We start from the raw sequence: 25,511 nt of genomic DNA on the forward strand, positions 1-25,511 counted from the left end.
ATGCAGGCCACCCCAGTGGAGAGAGGTTTGCATGTGGACGCCATCTGTTTCCCACTGACCTTGGCCACTGCTCGGCCCTCCCAGCTGGACCTGCCCCAAACCTACCTGATAATGGCCAGGGCGTCGAGAGCACTGAGTAATTCTCGTGGGGCCCCCGCCTGTGCAGTCATCTCCCCAGATGATCATCCAGATGGTGCAACCCCATCTTACAAGGACAAAGCTTCTTGTAGTTTCCTTCTGCTTTCTGGGTCTGGGGCTGCCTCCAAAACTGCAGGTTGAGTTTCCTCTTTCAGAACCTGTGGCTGATGTCACCAGATAATAATGCCTAGTGCCATTTGTGTTAAGCGTCTGGGGTTGAACCACTCAAGCAGAGAAAGAGAGCGTTCTGTTCATGTGGAGTCCCACAGCTCAGCCTGTGCCTGACATGTTGTCTCTGCTTTGTAGGCGGGGGCACGAACAGCATCACCGTGAGGAATGCCACATTCACCTGGGCCAGGGGCGACCCTCCCACGCTGAATGGGTAAGCCGGGACGTGGACACACGTGATGGTGTGGAGAGAGCCACAGGGCTTTTGTCAGATGTGGATTCGAATTCCCAAGCACTATTCTACTAGTGTTCGTTTCTCCTGTGGCCCTGGAATCTGGGGCAGGGGTCTTTGTTTCCTTCCCCTTCCCCAGCTTTTAGCTCAGCACCTGACGTGTGGCAGGCCCTTTGCAATGCATGTTAAAGGACCGTGTGCACAGGTTCAGCTGCTCCTGAATGCTGTTATCGCAGGTGCATGTCCCACCTTCAGACCTGAGTTCTGCCCACCAGTTGTTCGTCGGCTCATTCCTCTGCCAAGCTAGGCAGTCTCACACATGTGCACTGACGTGGCCGAGTGTCCCCTTTGCCCACAGACGCGGATCTTGGTCATGCACAGCATGAGCTACTTGCCACAGGTGGATGTCATCATTGTCATGAGTGGCGGCAAGATCTCTGAGATGGGCTCCTACCAGGAGCTGCTGGCCCAAGACGGCGCCTTCGCTGAGTTCCTGCGTACCTATGCCAGCACAGAGCAGGAGCAGGACCCAGAGGAGAACGGTAGGGGCAGCCCCAGGGTTCCTCCCGCTCGGGGTGTCTGGCGCCTTGAAGGGCCACATTGGCCTCTTTGAGGTTGCCACCAGCCACTCGGGGAAGGCGGCTCATCAGGGCATGAGGGTGGGAGCTGGATGGAGCCCCCTAAAGAAACAACGTGGAAAACCACCTTAGTCCCTGCAGCGCTGAATTGAGAGAGTCTCGGTGCTTTATGGCCAGGGGACGGGAGCACCAGGCTTCAGCTCAGCTGACCTCAGGGCAGGGTCTAGTGCCTTCCTGGAACACAACCTTGGACCTGATGAGTTTCAGGGTCCTTATGGCAAAAATGGGAATGATGGTAATTAAAGTCCTGGCTCTCGGGGCTGAGAGAAACTGAGGACATACGTGACACAAGAGATATGAGGGTTGTGAGGTGAAGCATGGAGTTAAGCTGGCAGGCTCGGGTTGGTGACTTCTGGGTTCAATCCCTGGCCGCTCATCTCCCCAGCTGTGTGACCTCAGGCTTGCCCTTCAGACCCATCTGAGCTTCACTTCCTTCCCTCATAAAGCAGTTCAGCAGGGCCAGACGTGGTGGTTCCCAACACTTGTAATCCCAACGCATAGAGAGGCTGAGGTGGGAGGATCGCTCCAGCTCAGGAGTTTGAGACCAGCCCCGGTAGGATGGCGAAACCTCATCTCTACAAAAAATACAAAAAATTTGCCAGGCGCAGTGGCTCACGCCTGTAATCCCAGCACTTTGGGAGGCCGAGATGGGTGGATCACTTGAGGCCAGGAGGAGTTCAAGACCAGCCTGGCCAACATACTGAAACCCCAACTCTACAAAAAAAAAAAAAAAAAAAATTCAGATACTATTAAGTGCTTTGAAGGGGGTAAAAAAAGACAATGCCGTGGGTTGAGGAGTGATGGGTGTCATTGTGGCAGCCCAGGCAGGGGATAGGGAAACCCTCTCTGGGGAGGTTACATTGGCATGGGAAGGAGCCAGCAGGGAGAAGATGTGGGAACAGTGTTGTGGGCAGAGGGAACAGCAAGTGCAAAGGCCTCAGGACCAGCATGAGCTCAATTTGTTTACAAAACAAAAAGGCTGGTGTGGCCAGACCATGGTGTGCCAGGACATGGGGGGCAGGAGAAGAGGTCAGCACAGTGATTGTCCTGCAGGGCCTTCCAGGTGGGTTTTGGTCTAACTGTCGATCTCCTGATCTCATGATCCACCCGCCTTGGCCTCCCAAAGTTCTGGGATTACAGGCATGAGCCACTGCGCCCGGCCAAGTATGCTTTGTTTTAAGCCATAAAGACGCATATGTACTTTTGTCACATCTACTAGCCAGAATTTTCAAGAAGGGTTAAAACAAAAAGACTGGCTAGAAAGATAATTATTTTGAACAAATCTCATATTCATCTTTCATTTATAAAACTGTTACTTATTCCTTCCAAAAAAAAAAGAAATTGGCCCTAATGGAGTAAAAATTCACCTTTTTTATTCTAATTTAAAATATATCATTGCTAAGATTTATGATTTTCAGTTAAAATGTCCTAAATATATAAACAGTGTTAGAAGGCCTGAAAGAACTTAAAATGCATCATATTTCTAGATTTCATGTATTAGATTCATAAGAATTATTTAAATATTCAGGAAGATTTTTAATAAATCAAATGATGGGAATACTTAAAAGAAAAATAAAAACTATTACATTTATAAATACAATTTTAAAGGCATAAGGGAATTTAATTCTTAAGAAATTATTAAGAAATAAAGTTGTCCTTAAAATGATTGCTAAAAATGTAAAAGATAAAAGATTTAAAATATATGTGTATATACATATACATATATATGATTTTAAAATTTGTAGGCTGAAATTAAATGCTGAGGTAAAAACTGTGTGTTTGAATTTGTGAGTTTCATGAGCAGCATACTAACTCTATAAGGCAGAGTAACCTCTGGTTAGCCTTTCCTGTACCAAAAACTTTCTTCAAGGACAACAAAAGGTGCCATGAAGGAGGCTTCCTTTTGGGAGCCGGTAAGAGGGAGTCAGAATGACCCCAAAGCACAGAGCACTGTGGGCAAAGTAGAATAAAATAATAAAAAGAATAAGCATGAGAAACACGGGGAAAGTCCAGTCAAGATAAGGCCTACTTATCCCTAGGAGCCACAATTTTTATATATTGCTCTAAATTTGCATTATCTGGTCAATAATTTTCTAATCCATCATGTATCCTATTATTTAATAAATCTACTCTTCAATTCTTTGTAAGGTTTGATGGCCTCCCCGGGGCAGGGGAGGGTTTGCTGTGGAGCTGTGTAGCCTTAGCAGCTGGGCCGTCACTGGCCGGGTCCCTTCCCTGGCCCTGCAAGGGGAACTGGCACAATTATGTTCACATAATTGTGTGTTGTATAAATTTCACAGACTGTGAGTATATAAATAATAATTTTAAAATTTGAATTACTGAGACCCAGAGGCAACTGAGCTAGTTTGGGGCAAAGTAGAACACTGTAGTTAAGACCCTGGACTCTGGGCTGGACACCATCACTCACACCTGTCATCCCAGCACTTTGGGGGGCAGAAGCAGGAGGATCACTTGTGCCCAGAGTTCAAGGTCAGACTTGGCAACATAGTAAAACCGTATCTCTACAAAAAAATGCAAAGAAATTATCTGGGCATGGTCGCACATGCCTGTAGTCCCAGCTACTCTGGAGGCTGAGATGGGAGGATAACCTGAGCAAAGGGAGGTTAAGGCTGTGCTGAGCCATGATCACCACTGCACTCCAGCCTGGGCAAGAGTGAGACCCTCCCCCACCTCACCAAAAAAAAAAAAAAGATTTGCACTTTTGGAGCCCAAAAGTGCAAATCCCAACTCTGCCATTTTCTAACCATTGTGATTCTGGGCAAGTTATGTGATTCTGGGCAAGTTATATTATGGTATGAGACCACCACTTCTCCTGTTGTCCTTCCCAGTTTCTCCCCAACCTCCCCTTTTCCCTAGTTTATAAGACAGGAGAAAAGGGAGAAAGCAAAAAGTTGGAAAGAAACAGAAGTAAGATAAATAGCTAGACGACCTTGGCACCACCACCTGGCCCTGGTGGTTGAAATAATAATAATATTAACCCCTGACCAAAACTACTGGTGTTATCTGTAAATTCCAGACATTGTATGAGAAAGCACTGTAAAACTTTTTGTTCTGTTTGCTGATGTATGTAGCCCCCAGTCACGTTCCTCACGCTTACTTGATCTGTTATGACTTTTTCATGTAGACCCCTTAGAGTTGTAAGCCCTTAAAAGGGCTAGGAATTTCTTTTTCGGGGAGCTCAGCTCTTAAGACACGAGTGTGCCGACGCTCCCGGCCGAATAAAAAAAACCTCTTCCTTATTTAATCCGGTGTCCGAGGAGTTTTGTCTGTGACTCGTCCTGCTGCGCGATGTCTGAACCCTTCTCTTACTCGCTCTTCCTGCAGGGTTGGATAGTGTTGCTCACTCCCATCTTACCGTGCTCCCCATTTTGCTTTTTGAGTTTATTCTTTCTTAATCCTCCTCCTGCCTAATGGCATTTTCTGTCTTTGACTGAATACATTTTGTGTGGTCATCCTTTTGGATATTGATGTGCCTAAAATCTTTCTTGTGTCCTTTCTCATTCATTCTCTTTGTCCCATTTGGCTGACATTCAGGAAAGCTTCACTGGATACAGTGTGGTGATGTGCTGCCCAAGGACCGACTCAGAACTCTGTAGGAACTTGGGTCTGTGAACCTCCAAAATAAATCTCAGGCTGGCTATTCCCAGAGGACACTGCAGCCTGGGAAATATGCCATTAGGATTTGTTAGTACCAAAGGAAATAATCTTTGTTAAGAATGAGATCACTGGCCGGGCATGGTGGCTCACGCTTGTAATCCCAGCACTTTGGGAGGCCGAGGCAGGCGGATCACGAGGTCAGGAGATCGAGACCACGGTGAAACTCTGTCTCTACTAAAAATACAAAAAATTAGCCGGGCGTGGTGGCGGGCGCCTGTAGTCCCAGCTACTCGGAGAGGCTGAGGCAGGAGAATGGCGTGAACCCCGGGGGCGGAGCTTGCAGTGAGCCGAGATCGCGCCACTGCACTCCAGCCTGGGTGACAGAGCGAGACTCCGTCCGAAAAAAAAGAGAATGAGATCACTGAGGCAGATGACGGTTTCAGTATGATGCCATCTGGTAAGAAGTTACATGATGAGCTTTTCAGTATCTAGAGGTATGAGAAATAAATGCATACCTCATTTTGAGAGATCCTGACTCTGAGAAGCACCTGCTTAGGACAATTAGCCTAATATCTGCAACAGGTTAGTGGCGTCAGGCTAAGAGTGCAGAGGGGCCAGTTTAGATGAGTGACTCAAGCGTCATGACAATCAGATTTCATGTGTTACCCTTTATTTGGATCCTGGGCTCACAAGCCAACTATAAAACAATAATGTTCATAGAGTTGGGAAAATTCAATTATGAGCAAGGTAATAAATGATACCAAGGAATTCATGTTAATATTGTTATGGATGATAATCAGGGTCATGCTATGACTTTTGTGGCTTCTAGGTGTCTATGTGAGCTTCTTCTTCCATAAACACAATATCTTATGACCTCATTTTCGTTATTTAATATAATCCAATATGAACTTAATATTATAGATTAATATTATTATCTTTGTTGCCTTTAAAAGAAATAAAAATTAAAACACTTTCCTGGGCCTCTGAAAGTACTGTGGGTCTTAGACACTGGGCCTACTGTGTTCAATGGACAAGTCAGCCTTGGTGATAATGCCACAAAGAATTGGAAGAAATTCTTCACAATTATTTTATGCTGTAGAGTAAATTAATAGGAATTTAACTCACAAAACAAAGAGCTCAAAGAGGATAAGATAAAATGGAAAAAAACTGAAAAAGAATTTGTAATTTTCCGGACAAAAGTTGAGAAGCCACATAGTTAAATACATATCATGAAATAATACATAAATTAGAAATAGCAAGGAAGAGAATAGTCATCCCTAAAAACATTTTGCTGACAGAATAAAGTCTGGTAGCAATCACAATGATTCATAAAACAAAGACTAAGATTAAAGAAATTAGTCTAAATATCCCCAGTTCTATTTACTGATCCACAACAAAATGGATTACCTGCAACATTCTAGCCATTCTCCTCTGGTTGAGCTCTGGGTGGCCTATGTCTCACTAAAAGTGTGGTGCCCAGAGTGGAACAGTCTCCTAGTTATTGTCAGACAGACAGTAGGGCAGAACTCTCACATTACCTGTTCCTATTGGTGTAAACCAAGGGTAATAATTGGTTTATCTAAATTAATGCAAGAAAAGAGATCCTGCTGGGAATCTCAAAGAAGGAGGCACTGTTATTCTTGGGAATTTGGCTAGCACCATGGTACCAGCTTCACAAAAGAGTTTTAGAAGTAAGACACCTCTGGTTCCAGGCATGAGAGAATAAAAGTACCCTTTTACTGTGTAAGAGTAAGAGTACCCTCTTACTGTGATCTATTATAAAAACTAAACAAAATATATAAAGTAACTGTTTTTTAGATATTGGATAACAGACAATGCAGGCTTGTGATCCCCTGGACATGGGTTATCTTAAATCTTTGACCAAATACTAAAGCCTAGCAGAGAACAGCCATGGGGAGGGTGGGGTATGGAGCTGAACAGATTCTAGAGATCACATGTACTGAAACAATTTGGAGTTCTGACCATGTAGAGTGAAGAGATGTTGCTGAACACCCTCAGCATTGAATTTAGATCCCAATAAAGGCCATGACTTAAGAACAGGATTTCTCTAGCCATAGAATAAGGGAAACTCCAGACTGACCTTAATAAAGTCTAAAACAAACACTCAGTAAGATCAAGCTTATCCATCAATAAATCAGTAAAATCCACGACTCCTTAAAAGAAAGCAATAAAGTCCAGACTCTCAGAAACATAGCCTCCACAGTGGCCAGGACACAATATAAAATTATTAGATACTTGAAGAAGCAGGCAAATCTAGCCCATAACCAAGATTAAATAGAGTCAGTAGAAACAGACCCAGACATGATATTGGAATTAGCAAACAAGGATTTTAAAATAGCATTATAAGTGTGCATGTTCAGAAATTTAAAGGAAAGAGTGACTATAAGTGAACGACACATGGGGAAAAATCAAGAAAAATAGTAATTATAAAAATTAAAATTAAAAATTAAATGAAAATTCTACAGCTAAAAAACACAACATTCAAAAGAAAAATTTATTGCCTTGGTGTCAAAACAGACTAGAAAAATGCACCAACCTCAAAGAGTGAAATCAAAATGATGGCCACAAAACACCTTTGCCTTCTCTACTACTCCTCATGGAGGTCTTTGCTCAAGATAAAATGGTTTACTCATTCACTCTCCCCTAGATACACTCTTTTTTTTTTTTCAGTTTCCAGGTGTTTGCTCACACTTTTCCCTCATCTGGCTTTAAGATTTAATATGAGAAAAGTGATGTGGGACAGTCAATGTCAGGAGGGACAGTCAATGTCAGGAGGCACAGTCTTCACCATTCACTGGTAATGGAATGAGAGTCTAGACATGTACTATCCTGGGGCTGAATTATCTACAGGTCAGACAATATTTGTTTTATACTATCTCCTCTAATGTCTTTCATTATAGAATGTAAAACTCTCATCTCAGCATATTATTTTTCTAAATGTTGGAAAAATACCCCCTTTAGAGAGTATAATTACAGAGTTTCTACACTCCTTGCTATCTCAACTGTTTCCTGTCTATACATCCTTATTAGGCTGTTCTTGTGTTGCTATAAAGAAATACCTGAGATTGTCTGGGTGCAGTGGCTCACGCCTGTAATCCCAGCACTTTGGGAGGCCAAGGCAGGTGGATCATTAGGTCAGGAGTTCCAGACCAGCCTGACCAACATGGTGAAAGCCCGTCTCTACTAAAAATACAAAAGTTAGCTGGGCATAAGGGTGCACGCCTGTAATCCCAGCTACTCAGGAGACTGAGGCAGGAGAATCACTTTAACCCAGGAGGCAGAGGTTGCAATAAGCCAAGATCACACCACTGCACTCCAGCCTGGGCAACAGAGCAAGACTCTGTCTCAAAAAAAAGAAATACTTGAGATTGCATAATTTATAAGAAAAGAGGTTTAATTGGCTCACAGTTCTGCAGGCTGTACAGGAAGCACAGAGCCAGCATCAGCTTCTGAGGAGGCTTCAAGAAATTTCTACTCACGGCAGAAGGTGATGTGGGAGCTTGTGTGTCACATGGTGCAGGCAGGTGCAGGAGCGGGAGTGTGGGGGAGGAGCCATAAACCTAATCAACCTGATCTCACTAGAATTCACTCACTATCCCTAGAACAGGACCAAGCCATGAGGGATCCACCCCCATGACCCAAACCCCTCCCCCCAGGCCCAATCTCCAACACTAGGGATTACAATTCAACATGACATTTGGTGGGGACACATACTCAAACTACATCAACATCTGTCTGGGCTCCCAGCTAGCTATATTTGTCTTTCCTATATAGTTATTGGTTTTTATCTCTGGCATATTTAAATACTACAAAAATTTCTAAGCAATCTAAAAATTATTACTTTTTTTTTTGAGACGGAGTCTTGCTCTGTCGCCCAGGCTGGAGTGCAGTGGTGCGATCTTGGCTCACTGCAAGCTCCGCCTCCCGGGTTCACGCCATTCTTCTGCCTCAGCCTCCTGAGTAGCTGGGACTACAGGCGCCCCCCACCATGCCAGGATAATTTTTTTTTTTTTGTATTTTTAGTAGAGACAGGGTTTCACCGTGTTTGTCAGGGTGGTCTCGATCTCCCGACTTCATGACCCGCCCGCCTCGGCCTCTCAAGTACTGGGATTACAGAACAATCTAAAAATTATTTAGACCCAGCTTAGTTGCTACCTTTTCTATGGGGTCTTCTTTCATTCCCCAGCCACTGTCTTCCCCTGAACTCTCAAAGAACTTGTGATCTTACCAACACATTCGAGTTGCATTTCTGTAGTAGTTGTTTTGTATACATGTGTTACATCTTATTCAAGACTCTGAACTTCCAGAAATCAGGGACAATATATTCTAATAATCACAGTTCCCATAACACACAGGACAATGGACTTTATATAATGTTCTTTTTGGTCCTTATCTCTGATCAAATAAGAAAATATGCAGTCATCGTGTCTGCTCTTGGAAGGAGTAATCAATATTCACCAAAGGATCAGCAAGCAGAAGGTTAGTACACAAGTCACCTGTGTCTTGAAGGTTTGCGGTAATAAATGTTGTACAGAAGGGTCAGAGGAACTAAATTGCAGGTGGGTGAAGACTAAGAAGCTACTCAGAGAAGGATTTTGAAGGAAGGCTGTGGTTGGGAGTGGTGTATCTGTGGAAAGGGACAGCGGCTTCTAGTCGTTGGGGTATTTGAGAGAGAGAACGGGGACAATGACTGGGGTTCCTAAGTGGTTAGACGAAGGGGTCAATCTGGCCACAGCATTTGGGATATGGGAAACAGTGGGGGTCTGTTTGGGAGAGGCTAAGTGCAGGACAGGGAGGACTGAATGTAATGAGCTCAGGCCTTAGAACCCAGGGAGAAGCACAGATAGAAAGGAGCACTGTGGGAATGGAGTCACCAGTGACACACCCTCCTTCATAGAACCCCACTGGTCAGTGTGGGGACCTGGACCAGCAACCACCAGACAGGAAAGGAGAATGATCAACAGTGCCTTCTGTCAGGGAGAGAGGAGTTGGCAGCACCAGCAGTCCTGGCTCCCCTAGGCACCAGGCTCTCTTATTCCTAGAACTCCACGTTTGAATGGTGTGTGTCTTCCTTAAAAGCCTGGACTTTCTGGCAGTTTGTGGTTTAATTTAATTTGCACAGTACTTCATAATAGTTACAGTTACATGAACTGGTATATAACATTGGGGAAAACAAGGTTTTTCTGTGATGATAATTGCCCTTTAAAAACAAGTAATATTCTCACAATACTCCTTCTTTTTCATATTGGCTGGTCAAGCCAGACTATTTTAGTCATGCTTTAAAATAAAGAATCAAATCCTAGTTTCCATTCTTTGGTTAATAATACTTTGTTGCAATATTTTTATGATTTTTTTCAGTTACAATTAGTTTTTTGCAAGGGCTGACTGATTTGTTGATTTTCTAACTATTTTAATTCCTTGGTTAGGTGTTCCATGTAGAATTTTATTTTTCTTTTTAAAGTCTGGATTAATGTCACATGTTTTATACTTGCCACTGCTTTTCCCATATCCTACATGGTTATTGGTTTTTATCTCTGGTATATTTATCCTCTCTAGATAGTTTACTGCCCCGTTTTTAAAATTTGTGATGATGAAGTTATTGAATATGCATTTTCCTTGTTAATATGTTCATTTTTTGTTCTAGAAATTGATATTACACTATGAGCCTATTTGAAACAAACCAACAAAAATAGGTGCCCCAGCTTCTGCCTACAGGAATTCTCAGTAGGATCTCTTGGTAGGAGGTGGCAGAGACTGTGAGACTTCTTTTAGGGGGAATACAGGAAAATTCCTCTTCACGCGTTTTCTAAGGAGGCCCTCAGAAAGCTCCACCAATGTCCCTGAACTTTGGCAACTGTGAATTATAAAGACTAGGGCTCCACTGGGGATGGAAAAGTTCTCAATGTACATAAGAATCACCTTGCAGACTTTTTAAAGATCAGAACCTGGATGCCACCACAAGAATCAAATATCTGGGAGGTGCAGCCAGCTTTCCAGGTAATTCTACCCAGCAGCAAGACTTGGGAGCCAACAAGCCAGGTGATTAAAAGCTCAACTTCAGAGCTATAAATGTGGGGAAAATCCTTTCCAGTACTTGGGACCATGGGCCAGGGGCAGAATAAAAAACTGGAAAAGATGGCCGAGTGCGCTGGCTCACGCCTGTAATCCTAGCACATTGGGAGGCCAAGGTGGGTGGATAACCTGAGGTCAGGAGTTCTAGACCAGCCTGACCAACATGGCAAAACCCCATCTCTACTAAAAATACAAAAATTAGCCAGGCATGGTGGCTGGCGCCTGTAATCCCAGCTACTCAGGAGGCTGAGGCAGGAGAATCGCTTGAACCCGGGAGGTGGAGGTTGCAGTAAGCAGAGATCGTGCTACTGCACTCCAGCCTGGGCAACAGAGAGAGACCCTTTCTCAAAAAAAAAAAAGAAAGAAAAAGAAAAGAAAAGACACCGCAGAGTACCAGCAGGGAGAATAGGAAGCCAAGTGCTAATAATGTCCATCGGTCCAGCTGCTGTACCTATGCTTTATTGGACTTCTCTTCCTGCATGTGACAAACTGGCTAGGACAATAATTTTATGAATCCGATTATTTTGAAAAAGGTATTATTTCCAAAAAGAAAATTAGTTTGTTGTACTTTCCATTCTTCTTTGCCTTATGAGTTCTTATGACTTGGGAGTTATTTCTCCTTGACAAACTTTCAAGGTTGTCTATCTGGTTGTTAAATTGCACGACTGTCTAAATTATGGAAATTAAGTTACCTGCTTTCTGCTTGGTCGCTTTCCTTAATCTGCAAATCTGTTCCCTGTTACCTTTACTCAACTGTTAATGACTTCCAGTTTGTGTCTGAGGTTCTAACTGTCTTACATCCAAGAAATTAGTTGTTTAGAGCTTTTAAGTAGAAGGGGCACAAGTGCCCTGAGCTAACTATAGGGTCTTGGACAAAGTCCCTCTCCTCCAGCCTTTTTTCCTTTCCCAGGCCACAGAGTGGGTGGGGAGCTGACGCTAAGCCAAGGGAGTAGGGGAGAAGGGGAGGTGTGGGGACAAGGGTCTGCTGTGCTCACCTTCTTTGATTTTAAACCATACACTTCTACATCTGAAAAACCTGCTATAAAACCTTTCATTTCTTGCTTCCCTGCTGGCTTGATTTTCTCCTCTCATTTCTTTCTTTTCTTTTCTTTATTTTTCATTTCTCCTTTCCTTCCTTTCTTCCTCCCCTCTTTCTTTCTTTCTTTCACTCTTTTGAAATTTGTCAATGTTCATTTGTTTCTGGACTTCTGACCACAGTTCTGGATTCACAGACATTAGCAGGAAAAATCTAGATATTTAATTTCTAATTTGGCCAAGCCCAAACGATTTCATAGGGATTCCAACAAAAAGGAACTCATCAATAATGACAGCTTGAGCCCTTACTGTGTGATAACCCTTATGTGACCTTGCATTCATTTAGACTCTACTCAGCCCACAGCCACCATGCAGCTACCTCCAACAGCTATTGCTGCTCACCGCCTTCCAATCTGATGATTCTAGTTGCTGGTACTCATTAAACAAAATTATGAAAGGCATTGTTCTGGACTGAGCTACTGCACTAAGCCCCAACAGACCAGATCAAACTAAAATAGAGTCATGCATGCTAAGTGCCGTGTAATCAAACTGAAACTTTAAGAAAGCAGATAGATCTCCAAACAGAACAGTTTCTGTTCTCTTAAAAATAGGAGATTCCAGCATAATAAGGAACTCCCCTTGGCCCTAACTGTTGACGTCAATGCCTAAAGTTTTGGTCAACTTCCTGAAGGGGGAATTGTTAAATTAAGTTAAAGCTACTTCCTGACATAATTTAAGTTCAGCCTAAAGGTTTCTTCAAATATAGTGAAGTATAACCTAACTGGATGTGTGGGCAAATTGTAACTTACTCTTGTATCAATCACACAGTTTCAGCCAATCACAGGTGGCCAACTGTTCAAATCATGTTCAAATAAGGCAAATGCTGAGCTGAAACCAATCCTGCTGTTTCTGTATCTTGCTTCCATTTTCTATCCATCACTTTCCTTGTTCTGTCCACAAGTATTAGCCGGCCATGTGGCAGCCCTGCAGTCACTCTTAACCTATTCTTTTTTGGGAACTGCTGATTCTCTCATTCTTTGCTCAGTGAAACACTGTTAAATTTCATTCATTTAAAGATTGTCTTTTAATATACTGAACTGAGACTTGCTTCCGATTCTCCTAAGTTCTGCATAACACCTTACTGTCACCCAATCCAGTCTGTGTATGCATTACATCCCCATTACTCTGACCCTAGCAACAGATATATACTGTTTATGACTGATATAAAGGAACTAGCTCCACTTACATAAAAACTGTCTACATCAGGATAATGAGAAGACAAGCCACAGACCAGGACCAAATATCTGCAAAAGACATTTCTGATAAAGAACTGTTATCCAAAATATACTCAATATTAAGAAAATAAACAATCCTTTTTAAAAATGGGCTAAAGATCTTAACCTCTCCAAAGATATATACATGGCAAATAAGCATATGAAAAGATGCTTCACCTCATATGTCATAAGGGAATTTCAAATTAAAACAACAATTGAGATACCACTACACATTTATTAAAATGGCCAAAATCCAGAACACAAACAATACCAAATATTTGTGAGTATGTAGAGCAACAAGAGCTCTTCTTATTGCTTGTTGGTGGGAATGCAAAATGATACAGCCACTTTGGAAGCCAGTTTGGCATTTTCATACAAAACTAAACATGCTCTTGTCATATGATCCTGCAATTGTACTACCTGGCACAATCTCTAAAGGGATTGAAACTTGTGACCACACCAAAAGCTGCACGTGAATGTTATGGCAGCTGTATTCATAATTGCCAAAACTTGGAAGCAACCAAGAGGTCCTCCAGTGAGTGAATGGATAAATAAACCAGTCTATCCAGGAAACAGAATATTTTTCAGCATTAAAAAGAAATGAACTACCAAACCATGAAAAGATGTGAAGCAAAATTAAGTGCCTATAATTAAATGAAATAAAACAGTCTTAAAAGAGTACATAGTATATGATTTCAACTATACCATATTCTGGAAAAGGCAAAACTATGAAGACAGTAAGGTACATACGTGTACCTCCAAACTCCTAGGATGTACATTAAGAGTGAATGCTAATGGAAACTACAGAGTTTGGGTGATAATGATGTGTCAGTGTAGGTGCATGGATTGTTACAAAAGTACCACTCTGGTGTGCAGTGTTGATAATGGGGAAGTTGTGGGGTGGAAGCAGGGAAATCTCTGTCTCTTCTGCTCAATTGTGATGAGAATCTAAAACTGCCCTAAAAAATAAAGTTTATTTTAAAAGAAAAAAGTCTCTACATATCACCCCAACCACAAAATGGAGGTGGAGGTGGGGAGTAATCTTTCCTCTTTCCACTCTTTGTCACTGTGGATGGACATCTCTTTCCCCCAGGGAATTACTCTATTTGGGGGTGGAGGCAGTATGGGGAAAGCAAGCAAGACAGCCTGTCATTGTCCAGTATGCTACTTACGGCAAGTAAGTCTTCCCATCTGATATGGTTTGTCTGTGTCCCTACCCAAATCTCAACTTGAATTGTATCTCCCAGAATTCCCACATGTTGTGGGAGAGACCCAGTGGGAAGTAAGTGAATCATGGGGACCAGTCTTTCCCATGCTATTCTCATGATAGTGAATAAGTCACATGAGATCTGATGGTTTATCAGGGGTTTCCACTTTTGCTTCTTCCTCATTCTCTCTTTCCACCACCATGTAAGAAGTGCCTTTTGCCCTCCCCCATGATTGTAAGACCTTCCCCAGCCACGTGGAATTGTAAGTCCAGTTAAACCTCTTTCTTTTGTAAATTGCCCCGTCTCAGGTATGTCTTTATCAGCAGCATGAAAACTGACTAGTACAGTAAACTGGTACCAGTAGAGTGGGGCATTGCTGAGAAGATACTTGAAAATGTGGAGCAACTTTGGAACTGGGTAATGCGCAGAGGTTGGAATAGTTTGGAGAGCTCAGAAGACAGGAAAATATGGGAAAGTTTGGAACTCCCTAGAGACTTGTTGAATGGCTTTGCCCAAAATGCTGATAACAACATGGACAATCAAATCCAGGCTGAGGTGGTCTCAGATGGAGGTGAGGCACTTGTTGGGAACTGGAGCAAAGGTGACTCTTGCTATGCTTAAGCAAAGAGACTGGCAGCATTTTGCCCCTGCCCTAGAGATATGTGGAACTTTGAACTTGAAAGAGATGATTTAGGATATTTGGCGGAAGAAATTCTAAGCAGCAAAGCATTCAAGAGGTGATTTGGGTCCCGTTAAAGGCATTCAGTTTTATAAGGGAAGCAGAGCATAAAAGTTTGGAAAATTTGCAGCCTGATGATGCAATAAAAAAGAAAAACCTGTTTTCTGGGGAGAAATTCAAGCCGGCTGCAGAAACTTGCATAAGTAGCAAGGAACTTAATGTTAATCCCCAAAACCATGGGGAAAATGTCTCCAGGCCATGTCAGAGACCTTCACAACAGCCCCTCCCATCACAGGCCCAGAAGTCCAGAAGGAAAAAGTGGTTTGCTGGGGCCAGGCCCCAGGGTCCCCATGCTGTATGCATCTTAGGAACTTGGTGCCCTGTGTCCCAGCCACTCCAGCCATGACTGAAAGTGGCCAACGTAGCACTTGGGGCCATGGCTTTAGAGGGTGCAAGCCTCAAGTCTTGGCAGCTTCCACGTGGTGTTTAGCCTGTAGGTGCACAGAAATCAAGAACTGAGATTTGGGAACCTCCTCCTAGATTTCAGAAGATGTATGGAAATGCCTGGATGCCCAGGCAAAAGTTTGCTGCATGGGTGGGGACTTCATGGAGAACCTCTGCTAGGGCAGTGCATAAGGGGAAAGTGGGGTTGGAGCCCCCACACAGAGTCCCTACTGGGGCCCTCCCTAGAGGAGCTGTGAGAAGAGGGCCACCATCCTCCAGACCCCAGTGTGGTAGATCCATGGACAGCTTGCACCGTGTGCCTGGAAAAGCTTCAGACACTCCATGCCAGCCCATGAAACTAGCCAGGAGGGAGCTGTACCCTGCAAATCCACAGCAGTGGAGCTGCCCAAGACCATGGGAATCCACCTCTTGCAGCAATATGGCCCAGCTGTGAGACATGGAGTCAAAGGAGATCATTTTGGAACTTTAAGATTTGACTGCCCTGCTGGATTTCAGATTTTCATGGGCCCTGTAGCCCCATTGTTTTGGCCAATTTCTCCCATTTGGAATGGCTGTATTTACCCAATGCCTGTACCCCCATTGTATCCAGGAAGTAACTAACTTGCTTTTGACTTACAGGCTCATAGGCGGAAGGACTTGCGTTGTCTCAGATGAGACTTTGGACTGTAGACTTTTGGGTTAATGCTGAAATGAGGTGAGACTTTGGAGAACTGTTGGAAAGGCATGATTGGTTTTGAAATGTGAGGACATGAAATTTGGGAGGGGCCTGGGGCAGAATGATATGATTTGGCTGCGTCCCCACCCAAATCTCAACTTGAACGGTATCTCCCAGAATTCCTGCGTGTTGTGGGAGGGACCCAGGGGGAGGTAATTGAATCATGGGGCCGGTCTTTTTCATGATATTCTCGTGATAGTGAATAAGTCTCATGAGATCTGATGGGTTTATCAGGGGTTTCTACTTTTGCTTCTTCCTCATTCTCTCTTGCCCACTGCCCTGTAAGAAGTGCCTTTCACCCTCTACCATGATTGTGAGACCTTCCCTGGCCACGTGGAAGGTCCAATTAAACCTCTTTCTTTTGTAAATTGCCCAGTCTTGGGTATGTCTTTATCAGCACCAAATGGACTAATACACCATCCCTCAACCAACATGAGGCCACAGCCTTTGCACCTCAAAATCACCAAGCCCAGCCTCCAGTTACCAAAACTGATTAATCAGACAAGGAAGATCTTAAGCTCCACACTCTTCATCCATATCATGGGACTACCACAGGAAACATTGCCTGGTTCGGGTCACACAAGCATGCCTTTGCCCCAATTTTGACGTAAGAGCACCGATGATTTTCTTCTTCTGTCCTGACTCTCAGGCCTTTTTTTGGACAGTGGTGCTGACTCCATTCCCTGCTCCCATTGGTTGAATGTGACTCAGGCTGGACCAATCAGAGCCTTGCATTCCCCTGGCCATAGTGATTGGTTCCAGATCAAGCCACACCTAAATCCACGCCCTAAACTCTTCTGTCACTTGAGCTTGTACATTTCCTCTTTGCTTAAGCAGTTTTGGGTTGGGTTTGCTGTCACGTGCAACCGTAACAGCGCTGAAGATTTATCCACACAGAGCCTGGTGCCTGTGAGGTGTGCCCGTATAAGGCCAGCTGCCAAGAAGACACGAGCCTAGCATCCAGCCTTGAGTTTGTATGCAACTGCATTGACTGGAGACTTCTGATGAGAGAAGAGGCCTCTAGGAGACAGGCTAGGGTGGGAAGCGTTACGACAGGGTAGGTCTGTGAGGTGCCATCAGCAGCCTCCAAACCTGCCCCAGAGCCACCAGTCTGCCTCTGCGGGCCTCTCTCTGACTCTCTTCCAATCTCTGCCCTTTCTGCAGCTGTCTTCCCTCCATTGTCATAAATACAATCGTGTAGCCAAGTAAGTCCAGACTAAGCCAGCTCTTTCTCATCCATACCCAGGGCTCTGCAATCTGCTTTCTTCTCCTTCTCCCTTTGCAGCCCATAATTGTGATGATCTTCCCCACACACCAAAGTCCACTGTCTCAGAACCTCACCCCAGACCCTCTGGAGCCCTTGCCTTAACAGTCAGCCCCTCACTGACCACCCTTAGCTGAGGCTGAGGATCCCTGACACATAGCAGTTCTCCACTCTGGTGGTGCCCTAGAATCACTTGGAAAGGTTGGACAAAACACTGAGGCCTGGCCAGGCGCAGTGGCTCATGCCTGTAATCCCAGCACTTTGGGAGGCCGAGGTGGTTGGATCACGAGATCAGGAGATCGAAACCATCCTGGCTAACACGGTGAAACTCCGTCTCTACTAAAAATACAAAAAATTAGCCGGGTGTGGTGGCGGGCGCCTGTAGTTCCAGCTACTCGGGAGGCTGAGGCAGGAGAATGGTGTGAACCGGCAGGCAGAGCTTGCAGTGAGCCAAGATCATGCCACTGCACTCCAGCCTGGGCAACAGAGCGAGACTCTGTCTCAAAAACAAAAACAAAACAAACAAACAACAACAACAACAAAAAAAAACACTGAGGCCTGGGCCCCATTTGCAGCTCTTCTGATTTAATGCTCATGAGTAGGGCCCAGGCAACACGATTTTGTAAAATTCCCCAGATGATTCTAAGGTGCAGGATCAACCTAAGGTCACCTAAGGTGTTGATCTTTGCATCAGTTTTCCTAGTAGCTCCAAATGGGAGACAAAATAAATATTCATCAACAGTAGAATTGCTAAATAAATTGTGATCTCATCATACAAAATAATTCTATAAAACATAGAGAATAACACCGAAATGCAACAAATTAATGAATCTCAAGTTTAAGAAAGAAGTTTAAGAAAAAGAATTGAAACACACAAATGTTATATTACAGTGTTTTATTTATATAAATTGCAAACTCCATTAATTAGTATTAGAAGTTAGAATGTTGAATAATATTTTAGGAAGGTAATGGTTAGGAAACTTAAAAATAACCAGATAAGATACAGGAAGAATTGCAATGAAGGAGAGAAATTATGAGTTTTTTTCATGAAGAAGAGAAATATATATGTATTTTTAAATATTTTAACGTGTAAGAAAAGTTTGAAATAGATAAATTCAATTTTATGCCTAATTTTCAAATGTGTATATATATAATTTCTTTTATGATAAGTTAATATCAATCAACATTAAGACATAAACCATGCTTTTTGTTATTATACTTTAAGTTCTGGGGTACATGTGCAGAATGTGCAGGTTTTTTACATAGGTATACATGTGCCATGGTGGTTTGCTTCACCCCTCAACCCGTCATCTACATTAGGTATTTATCCTAATGCTATCCCTCCCCTGGCTCCCCACCCCCGACAGGCCCCGGTGTGTGATATTCCCCTACCTGTGTTCATGTGTTCTCATTTTTCAACTCCCACTTGTGAGTGAGAACATGCAGCGTTTGATTTTCTGTTCTTGTGTTAGTTTGCTGAGAATGAGGGCTTCCAGCTTTATCCACGTCCCTGCAAAAAAACATGAACTCATTCTTTTTACGGCTGCATAGTATTCCATGGTGTATATGTGCCACATATATTTTTTTTAACAGTCTGTGAAGAGATTCACAGAATATTACATTTAAAGACCTGTATTTACCTCCTCATCTCTCCTGTGTAACACAATCTTAAACTACAAAGGAAAAGACAAGGAATGTCATTGCCCTTGGGACATTGGTAAAACTAATTGAACTTTGGAAATGGGAAAAGAAAAAAGAGGAAAAAAAATATGTGGAGTATTTAGACCTACATCTGAAGGTGGGACAGGATCATTAAGAAGGTTCCAGCCAGGCGCGGTGGCTGATGCCTGTAATCCCAGCATTTTGGGAGGCTGAGGCAGGCAGATCACCAGGTCTGGAGATCGAGACCATCTTGGCTTTCGTCTCTACTAAAAATATTAAAAAAAAAAATTAACTGGGCATGGTGGCTGGTGCCTGTAGTTCCAGCTAACTCGGGAGGCTGAGGCAGGAGAATGGCGTGAATCCGGGAGGTGGAGTTTGCAGTAAGCCAAGATCATGCCACTGCACTCCAGCCTGGGCATCAGAGCGAGACTCCATCAAAACCGAACAAAAAAAAAAGATTCCAACCATGAAGACCCAGAAACAGTGTCAACCTATGACTGAGCTTCATCAGAATGACACAGAATCCTTCTCCATCCCCACCCCAACTAGGCTCACAAGTGTTGAGTAACAGGTCAAAGCAATGTCTTCTGGGGACTGAACAGAATTTGGAAGGAAACTTAAATGGGAGGATACAGCAGATATTGAGAAATACTGCTGAACCAGTCCAACCTGAAACAGAAAGTAATGCTAGATGAGCATGAAACTTATGGTGCCCTGGAAATAACTCTAAGAGGAAAAAGTCCCAAAACCAAATCAACTCCTGACTAGATTGATTCAACCTCCTCCCCCAAAACACACACATACAGCCTAGTAAAAGGGAACACAGGTGGTTTTGCTTTCTATATTAGTCTACTCTACATAGTTCACTTTTTGAGTAAAACTTACCAGACATGTATAGAAACGAAAAGATACATAAGGAAACACTGTTAGGAGACTAAGCAATAAATAAAGCCAGATTCAATGTGGCAGAGGTGTTGGAATTATCTTTCAAGTAGATCTTATGAGTACTGTTCTAGAAGCCCTTAGTAGGGTATAAAGCCCCTTTTTTATTGTACGTACATGACAAGAGTTCATGTATCCTCTTATATAAAAGATATTTCCAATTCACATTCATCTCCACACTGGCAGTTGCATTTTTTGACACTTTACAAATATTAGTCCACTGTCTTATACTTACATTATGATTTATGATTGTGGAGCAGTCTGTTGTCATTCTATGAAGTGTTCCCTCACAATGAAACAGTTTATTTTGGCTGCTTTTGAGAGATTCTTCATCTTTGGTGGTGGTTTCAAACTTAAAATATCATAATGAATCACCCACCAAAGACAGAGAAATACTAAAAATCAGCCAAAATATATTGTTTTGCACATTCAAAACAAAGTAAATTTATGTTTTACACATCCAAAATGGGGATTGTTTGGCTTCCTGAATGCAATAATGTATTTGTTTACTCTGAAAAAATTATCAAACATTATATCCTTGAATGTGTACTCTCCTCATCTTCATCTTCTCCACTTAGCTCCACTTTGTGCTACAGTCAGTCATACATTATGCTGTTTATAAAGGACATACGTGATACTCTCATCCTCCATATGTCACTATTACTCTCCTAGTTTACCTCTATTTGTCTGTCTGTGAAGCCCTCATGAACAGTTTTTTACATCTATTATCCAATTCACATTTTCTGCAGCTTCATTTAAGTTGCTAAGCAAAGTTTTCACTAAACAGCAAATTTTACTTATTTCACTTTTTATTAATATAAATTATAATTTTGGCCGGGCACGGTGGCTTACGCCTGTAATCCCAGCACTTTGGAGGCTGAGGGGGGCGGATCACGAGGTCAGGAGATCGAGACCATCCTGGCTAACACAGTGAAACCCCGTCTCTACTAAAAATACAAAAAATTAGCCGGGCGCCGTGGCGGGCGCCTGTAGTCCCAGCTACTCGGGAGACTGAGGCAGGAGAATGGCGTGAACCCGGGAGGCGGAGCTTGCAGTGAGCCGAGATGGCGCCACCGCAGTCCGGCCTGGGCGAAAGAGCGAGACTCCGTCGCAAAAAAAAAAAAAAAAAAATATATAATATATATATATATATATATAAATTATAATTTTTATTCTTCAATGACTGGAAAATGTGAAAAAATCATGTATATATTTTATATATTTACATATGTATGTGTTATATAGACATACACAAAATTGCCTATTGGTAACGGTGGTTTTTCATAGGAGTCTACAGCTACTGGAGATTCATTTTTCCTTAAAGATATTATATTTCCTTAAAAATATTGTCTTAAAGATATTCTATTTCTTAATTTATAATAAAGATAATTCTTATGCTTTTATTAAAACATAAATTAATATGCTGGGTGCAGTGGCTCATGTCTGTAATTTCAGCTCTTTGAGAAAATGAGGCAAAACGATCACTTAAGCCTGCAGTTTAAGGCTGCAGTGAGCTGTGATTCCACCACCACACTCCAGCCTGGGCTACAGAGCCAGAATATATATATATGTGCATTGACAGTTATATATATAATATATATATAATTATATATGCATTGACAGTAATACATTAATACATTAAAACCTGAGATCAATCTTAAAAGCAACAGCAAAGTGCATTTCCAGTCTAGTTCAGTGACTATTAGAATTAAAGCCAATTGGCCGGGCGCAGTGGCTCACGCTTGTAATCCCAGCACTTTGGGAGGGCAAGGCGGGCGGATCACGAGGTCAGGAGATCGAGACCACGGTGAAACTCCGTCTCTACTAAAAATACAAAAAATTAGCCGGGCGTGGTGGCTGGTGCCTGTAGTCCCAGCTACTCAGAGAGGCTGAGGCAGGAGAATGGCGTGAACCCGGGAGGCGGAGCTTGCAGTGAGCCGAGATTGTGCCACTGCACTCCAGCCTGGGTGACAGAGCGAGACTCTGCCTCAAAAAAAAAAAAAAAAATTAAAGCCAACTTCAGGCAAAACATTTCCAAAAACATAAGACAAAAAAAAAAGAAAAAGGAGAAAAAATATTCCAGACTTTTGAAGACATATTTTATTTTTTTTTTTTTTGAACGGAGTCTCTCTGTCCCCAGCTGGAGTGAGTGCGCATCTCGGCTCACTGCAAGCTCCGCTCCCGGGTTCACCCATTCTCTGCCTCAGCTCCGAGTAGCTGGGATACAGCGTCCACCACCATCCCGGCTTTTTTTTTTTTTTTATTTTTAGTAGAGACGGGGTTCACCGTGTTAGCCAGTGGTCTCGATCTTCTGACCTGTGATCCCCCCCTCGCCTCCCAAAGTGCTGGGATTACAGCTTGAGCCACCGCGCCCGGCCTGAAGACATTTATTAAAATATATGATGTATCTTTCCCATCTTTGATGAGTAAAATATTAAGTACTCAAAAATTATCTACAAATTTCGTAATTTGAGGGTTCATTTGTTGTAAACTCAATGGTTCTTGATGAGAGGAAGTTTAAAGTGTGTTTATGGAGATTAGGCAAGGTGTTGAATCAATCATTTTCCCTCTTCTGGTGAAATCTAATCAAGAACCCTAATGGCTATCCCAAACTCCAAGAAATGTACAGCCTTTTCAAAATGAGTGTGATTTTTCAGAGATTCAATATAAAGAGGTACAAGGAGCCAAGCTCATTCTTCTCTGGGATACACAGAGTGGCTTTGGAACTGGCTGTGAAATTGTCTGAAAGCTACTACCACTATATGGCGAGTCCTGATCCCTGATCAGACTTTATATTATTACTTCTACAGCAAGTATCATGAGACCATAAGTATATTTCTAGGGTGAGAACACAGCTAACAGAGGAGGAGTTCCTGCTACTTTTCCAATCCAAAACAGACTGTCCTACGTTTAATTTTTCAACAAACTGAGCTTGTTTCTATGAAATGATGTCATTTGCTTAATTAGTAAAAATGTTTTTTACTCTTATTTGGTTATCCCTGTCGTCCTACATACTTGTGAACTACAGTGAAGATTAATTTTACTTGTATCATTTATGTATTCATTAGTTGTTCCTATGTATTCTAAGAACTCAGAAAATATTTTTCAGATATCTTGCAATTTATACTTGTTGTATATCCTAAATTTTATTGAGAATATTTTATTCCATATGTTTGTGCATAAATGTATTACCTTCAATTCTAAAGGTGGCACATAAATATATGCACAAGACAAAATATTCCTATAATATACAACTTAGGTAATATGTTGAATAATTTGAGGGTAATATTGTGTTTTAGAGTATACTAAATGCTCTTTTAGCATTTTTGGGTGAAATCTGATCAAATTTCACAATGTTCAATAAATAAATATTGCTTATTATTTTAGAAAATTATTTTGGCAGTGCTGGCTTGTGATTGAGATTTTTTCAAAATACTTTAAAGGAGAAAATTATGACATCAAAATGAAATTAATGAGAGTTAAAAAATCTCAGTGAAATACCATTTCCTAAACCAATCACTTTTTTTTTCTTTTGTACTTAAATCAATCTTTCCTAAACCAATCACAATGAGCATTAAGAATGGTTTTCAAGAGTATTCAGGACACATTGTCTAATGGTATAAATTGGTCCTAATTTCATACTCTAAACCTCAAGCTTTTTGGAGTAAAGTCAAAACTCAACAAAATGAGGTTTCTTTTCTTCTTTTCTTTCTTTTCTCCTTCTTTCCTTCCTTCTCTCCTTCTTTTTCTTTCTTTTGTGACAGGTATTGTTTTTATTGCCCAGGCTGAAGAGCAGTGGCTCAATCTCAGCTGACTGCAACCTCAGGGTTCAAGCAATTCTTCTGCCCAGTCCCCTGAGTGACTGGGATTACAGGCATGTGCCACTACTCCTGGCTTGATTTTTGTATTTTTTAGTAGAGATGGGGTTTCCCCATATTGGCCAGGCTGGTCTCCAACCTGATTCTACCAAGACTTGGCATCCCAAAGTGCTGGGATTACAGGTGTAAGCACCATATCTGGCCTCTCTGAGGGTTTCATTTTTCTATGGCAAAAGAAAAGGGTAGGATGTAGTGCCCTGTGTTATGCATGCATCTGACAATTTTACCTACAGATCTGAGAGCTCTCTTTGTGCCTCAGGTTTCTATTTTGTCTTATGCAAAATAAAGCCTATTCTACTCTAGACGGAAGTTTATCATTGAGTCACACCTGAGTCAAATTTTGCTTTGGTCTTTGTTTTCTCAGGGCATAAGATTAATAAGTTTGAATCATACCTTTCCTAATCCCTTCCTTCAGGAAAAATGGTCTCAGACATCACACAAGCCTTCCAGAAAGAACCCATCTGCCTCTTCTGTCTGAACTAATGTGTAGACCCCATTGCCACAGGCAGCAGCCCCAGCTTCTGTAGGCCCTGTCTCTGCCTTTCCTAGGAAGAAGCCAAAATTCCTACCTGCCGGAAACTGTCACAGCAAGAGGACTTCAAAACCAATATTCTTCTGAAGAATCTAGTGTTCCATTGCCAGAAAAGCCAGTCTCTGGCAATTCCTGAGCCCTATGAACAAATGTGTGGGATCCACAGGGAGACAAAGAAGGTATTTGAAGAGGTGGAAAAAGACCTGATTCATTTGCTGTGCTGGAACTCTCAGGAGCATGGGCTCCAGACACTGTGAGGGGGCAGCTAAGGAGCACTGGGGTAAGTGATGGCCTGAGAGCACTTTGAAAGCTGGAGGATGGCACAGGTAAAGAGATTAGGGGAAGATGAAGAGCATGATGATTAATCTGTTCTGTACTGGATGTCATGTGGTGCCTAGGTATCAATGATAAAATAATAAATATAATCTGAGTATACTTTCCTTCCTGGAGCTTACATTTCACTGAGGGAGTGATAAGTTAATAATCATTGTAATAATTTGACTACTTAATGTAATGTTCAAGACACCGTAAAGAGCTCAATATCAGAAGAGTTTCTGGCTATCCAAACTACAAGTTAAAAAGTCTTTTTCTATAAGAAACCTATTTACCAACACTGGAAATAATAGAATAAAAACACGCTAGAATAGCAAGGCATGGTGCAGTAGATTCCAATTCTGCTGCAAGATGCCACATTATCTGTAAATTAGGCCTGCCTATGATTTTTCCTATTAAACTTGTTCATTACATGTTGTGGTTCTACAGTCTGAGATCTTCCCAAATCTCTCTCATATCTCATCCCTTGATTTCTTTATCATTGGGAGTCTGAAACCTAAAACGATTTGCTTCTCTGATGTTCACATTCATAGTTCTTTTACAGGAGAAGATTATGAAAGCAAACGAGATGTTTGTGGGCAACAATTCAAGAAAACCAAAGAAATTTAAACGAGGAAAAGCAGGAAAACCAACCAGT

At 42.3% G+C, this 25,511-nt stretch overlaps 2 protein-coding genes across 2 annotated transcripts in view; both read left to right on the top strand.

Moving 5' to 3' along the window:
* On the top strand, positions 1-24,584 carry LOC115834066. Its single transcript, XM_030808848.1, has 6 exons — positions 1-248; positions 445-520; positions 897-1,080; positions 9,224-9,294; positions 10,460-10,552; positions 24,537-24,584. Exons 1-5 carry the CDS (start codon positions 1-3, stop codon positions 10,487-10,489), a joined length of 609 nt encoding a protein of 202 aa, XP_030664708.1. The 3' UTR covers positions 10,490-10,552; positions 24,537-24,584.
* LOC115834065 (tripartite motif-containing protein 43-like) overlaps positions 22,771-25,511 on the top strand; it is an 8,868-nt gene continuing 6,127 nt past the window's right edge. The window contains exons 1-2 of the mRNA XM_030808847.1: positions 22,771-22,896; positions 24,559-24,720. Coding sequence (XP_030664707.1) covers positions 22,771-22,896; positions 24,559-24,720 — 288 coding nt within the window. The remainder of the gene's footprint in view (positions 22,897-24,558; positions 24,721-25,511) is intronic.

The sequence above is a fragment of the Nomascus leucogenys genome, unplaced genomic scaffold (assembly GCF_006542625.1).
Source record: "Nomascus leucogenys isolate Asia unplaced genomic scaffold, Asia_NLE_v1 000420F_752476_qpdss718537sc, whole genome shotgun sequence".
Taxonomy (NCBI): Eukaryota; Metazoa; Chordata; class Mammalia; order Primates; family Hylobatidae; genus Nomascus; species Nomascus leucogenys.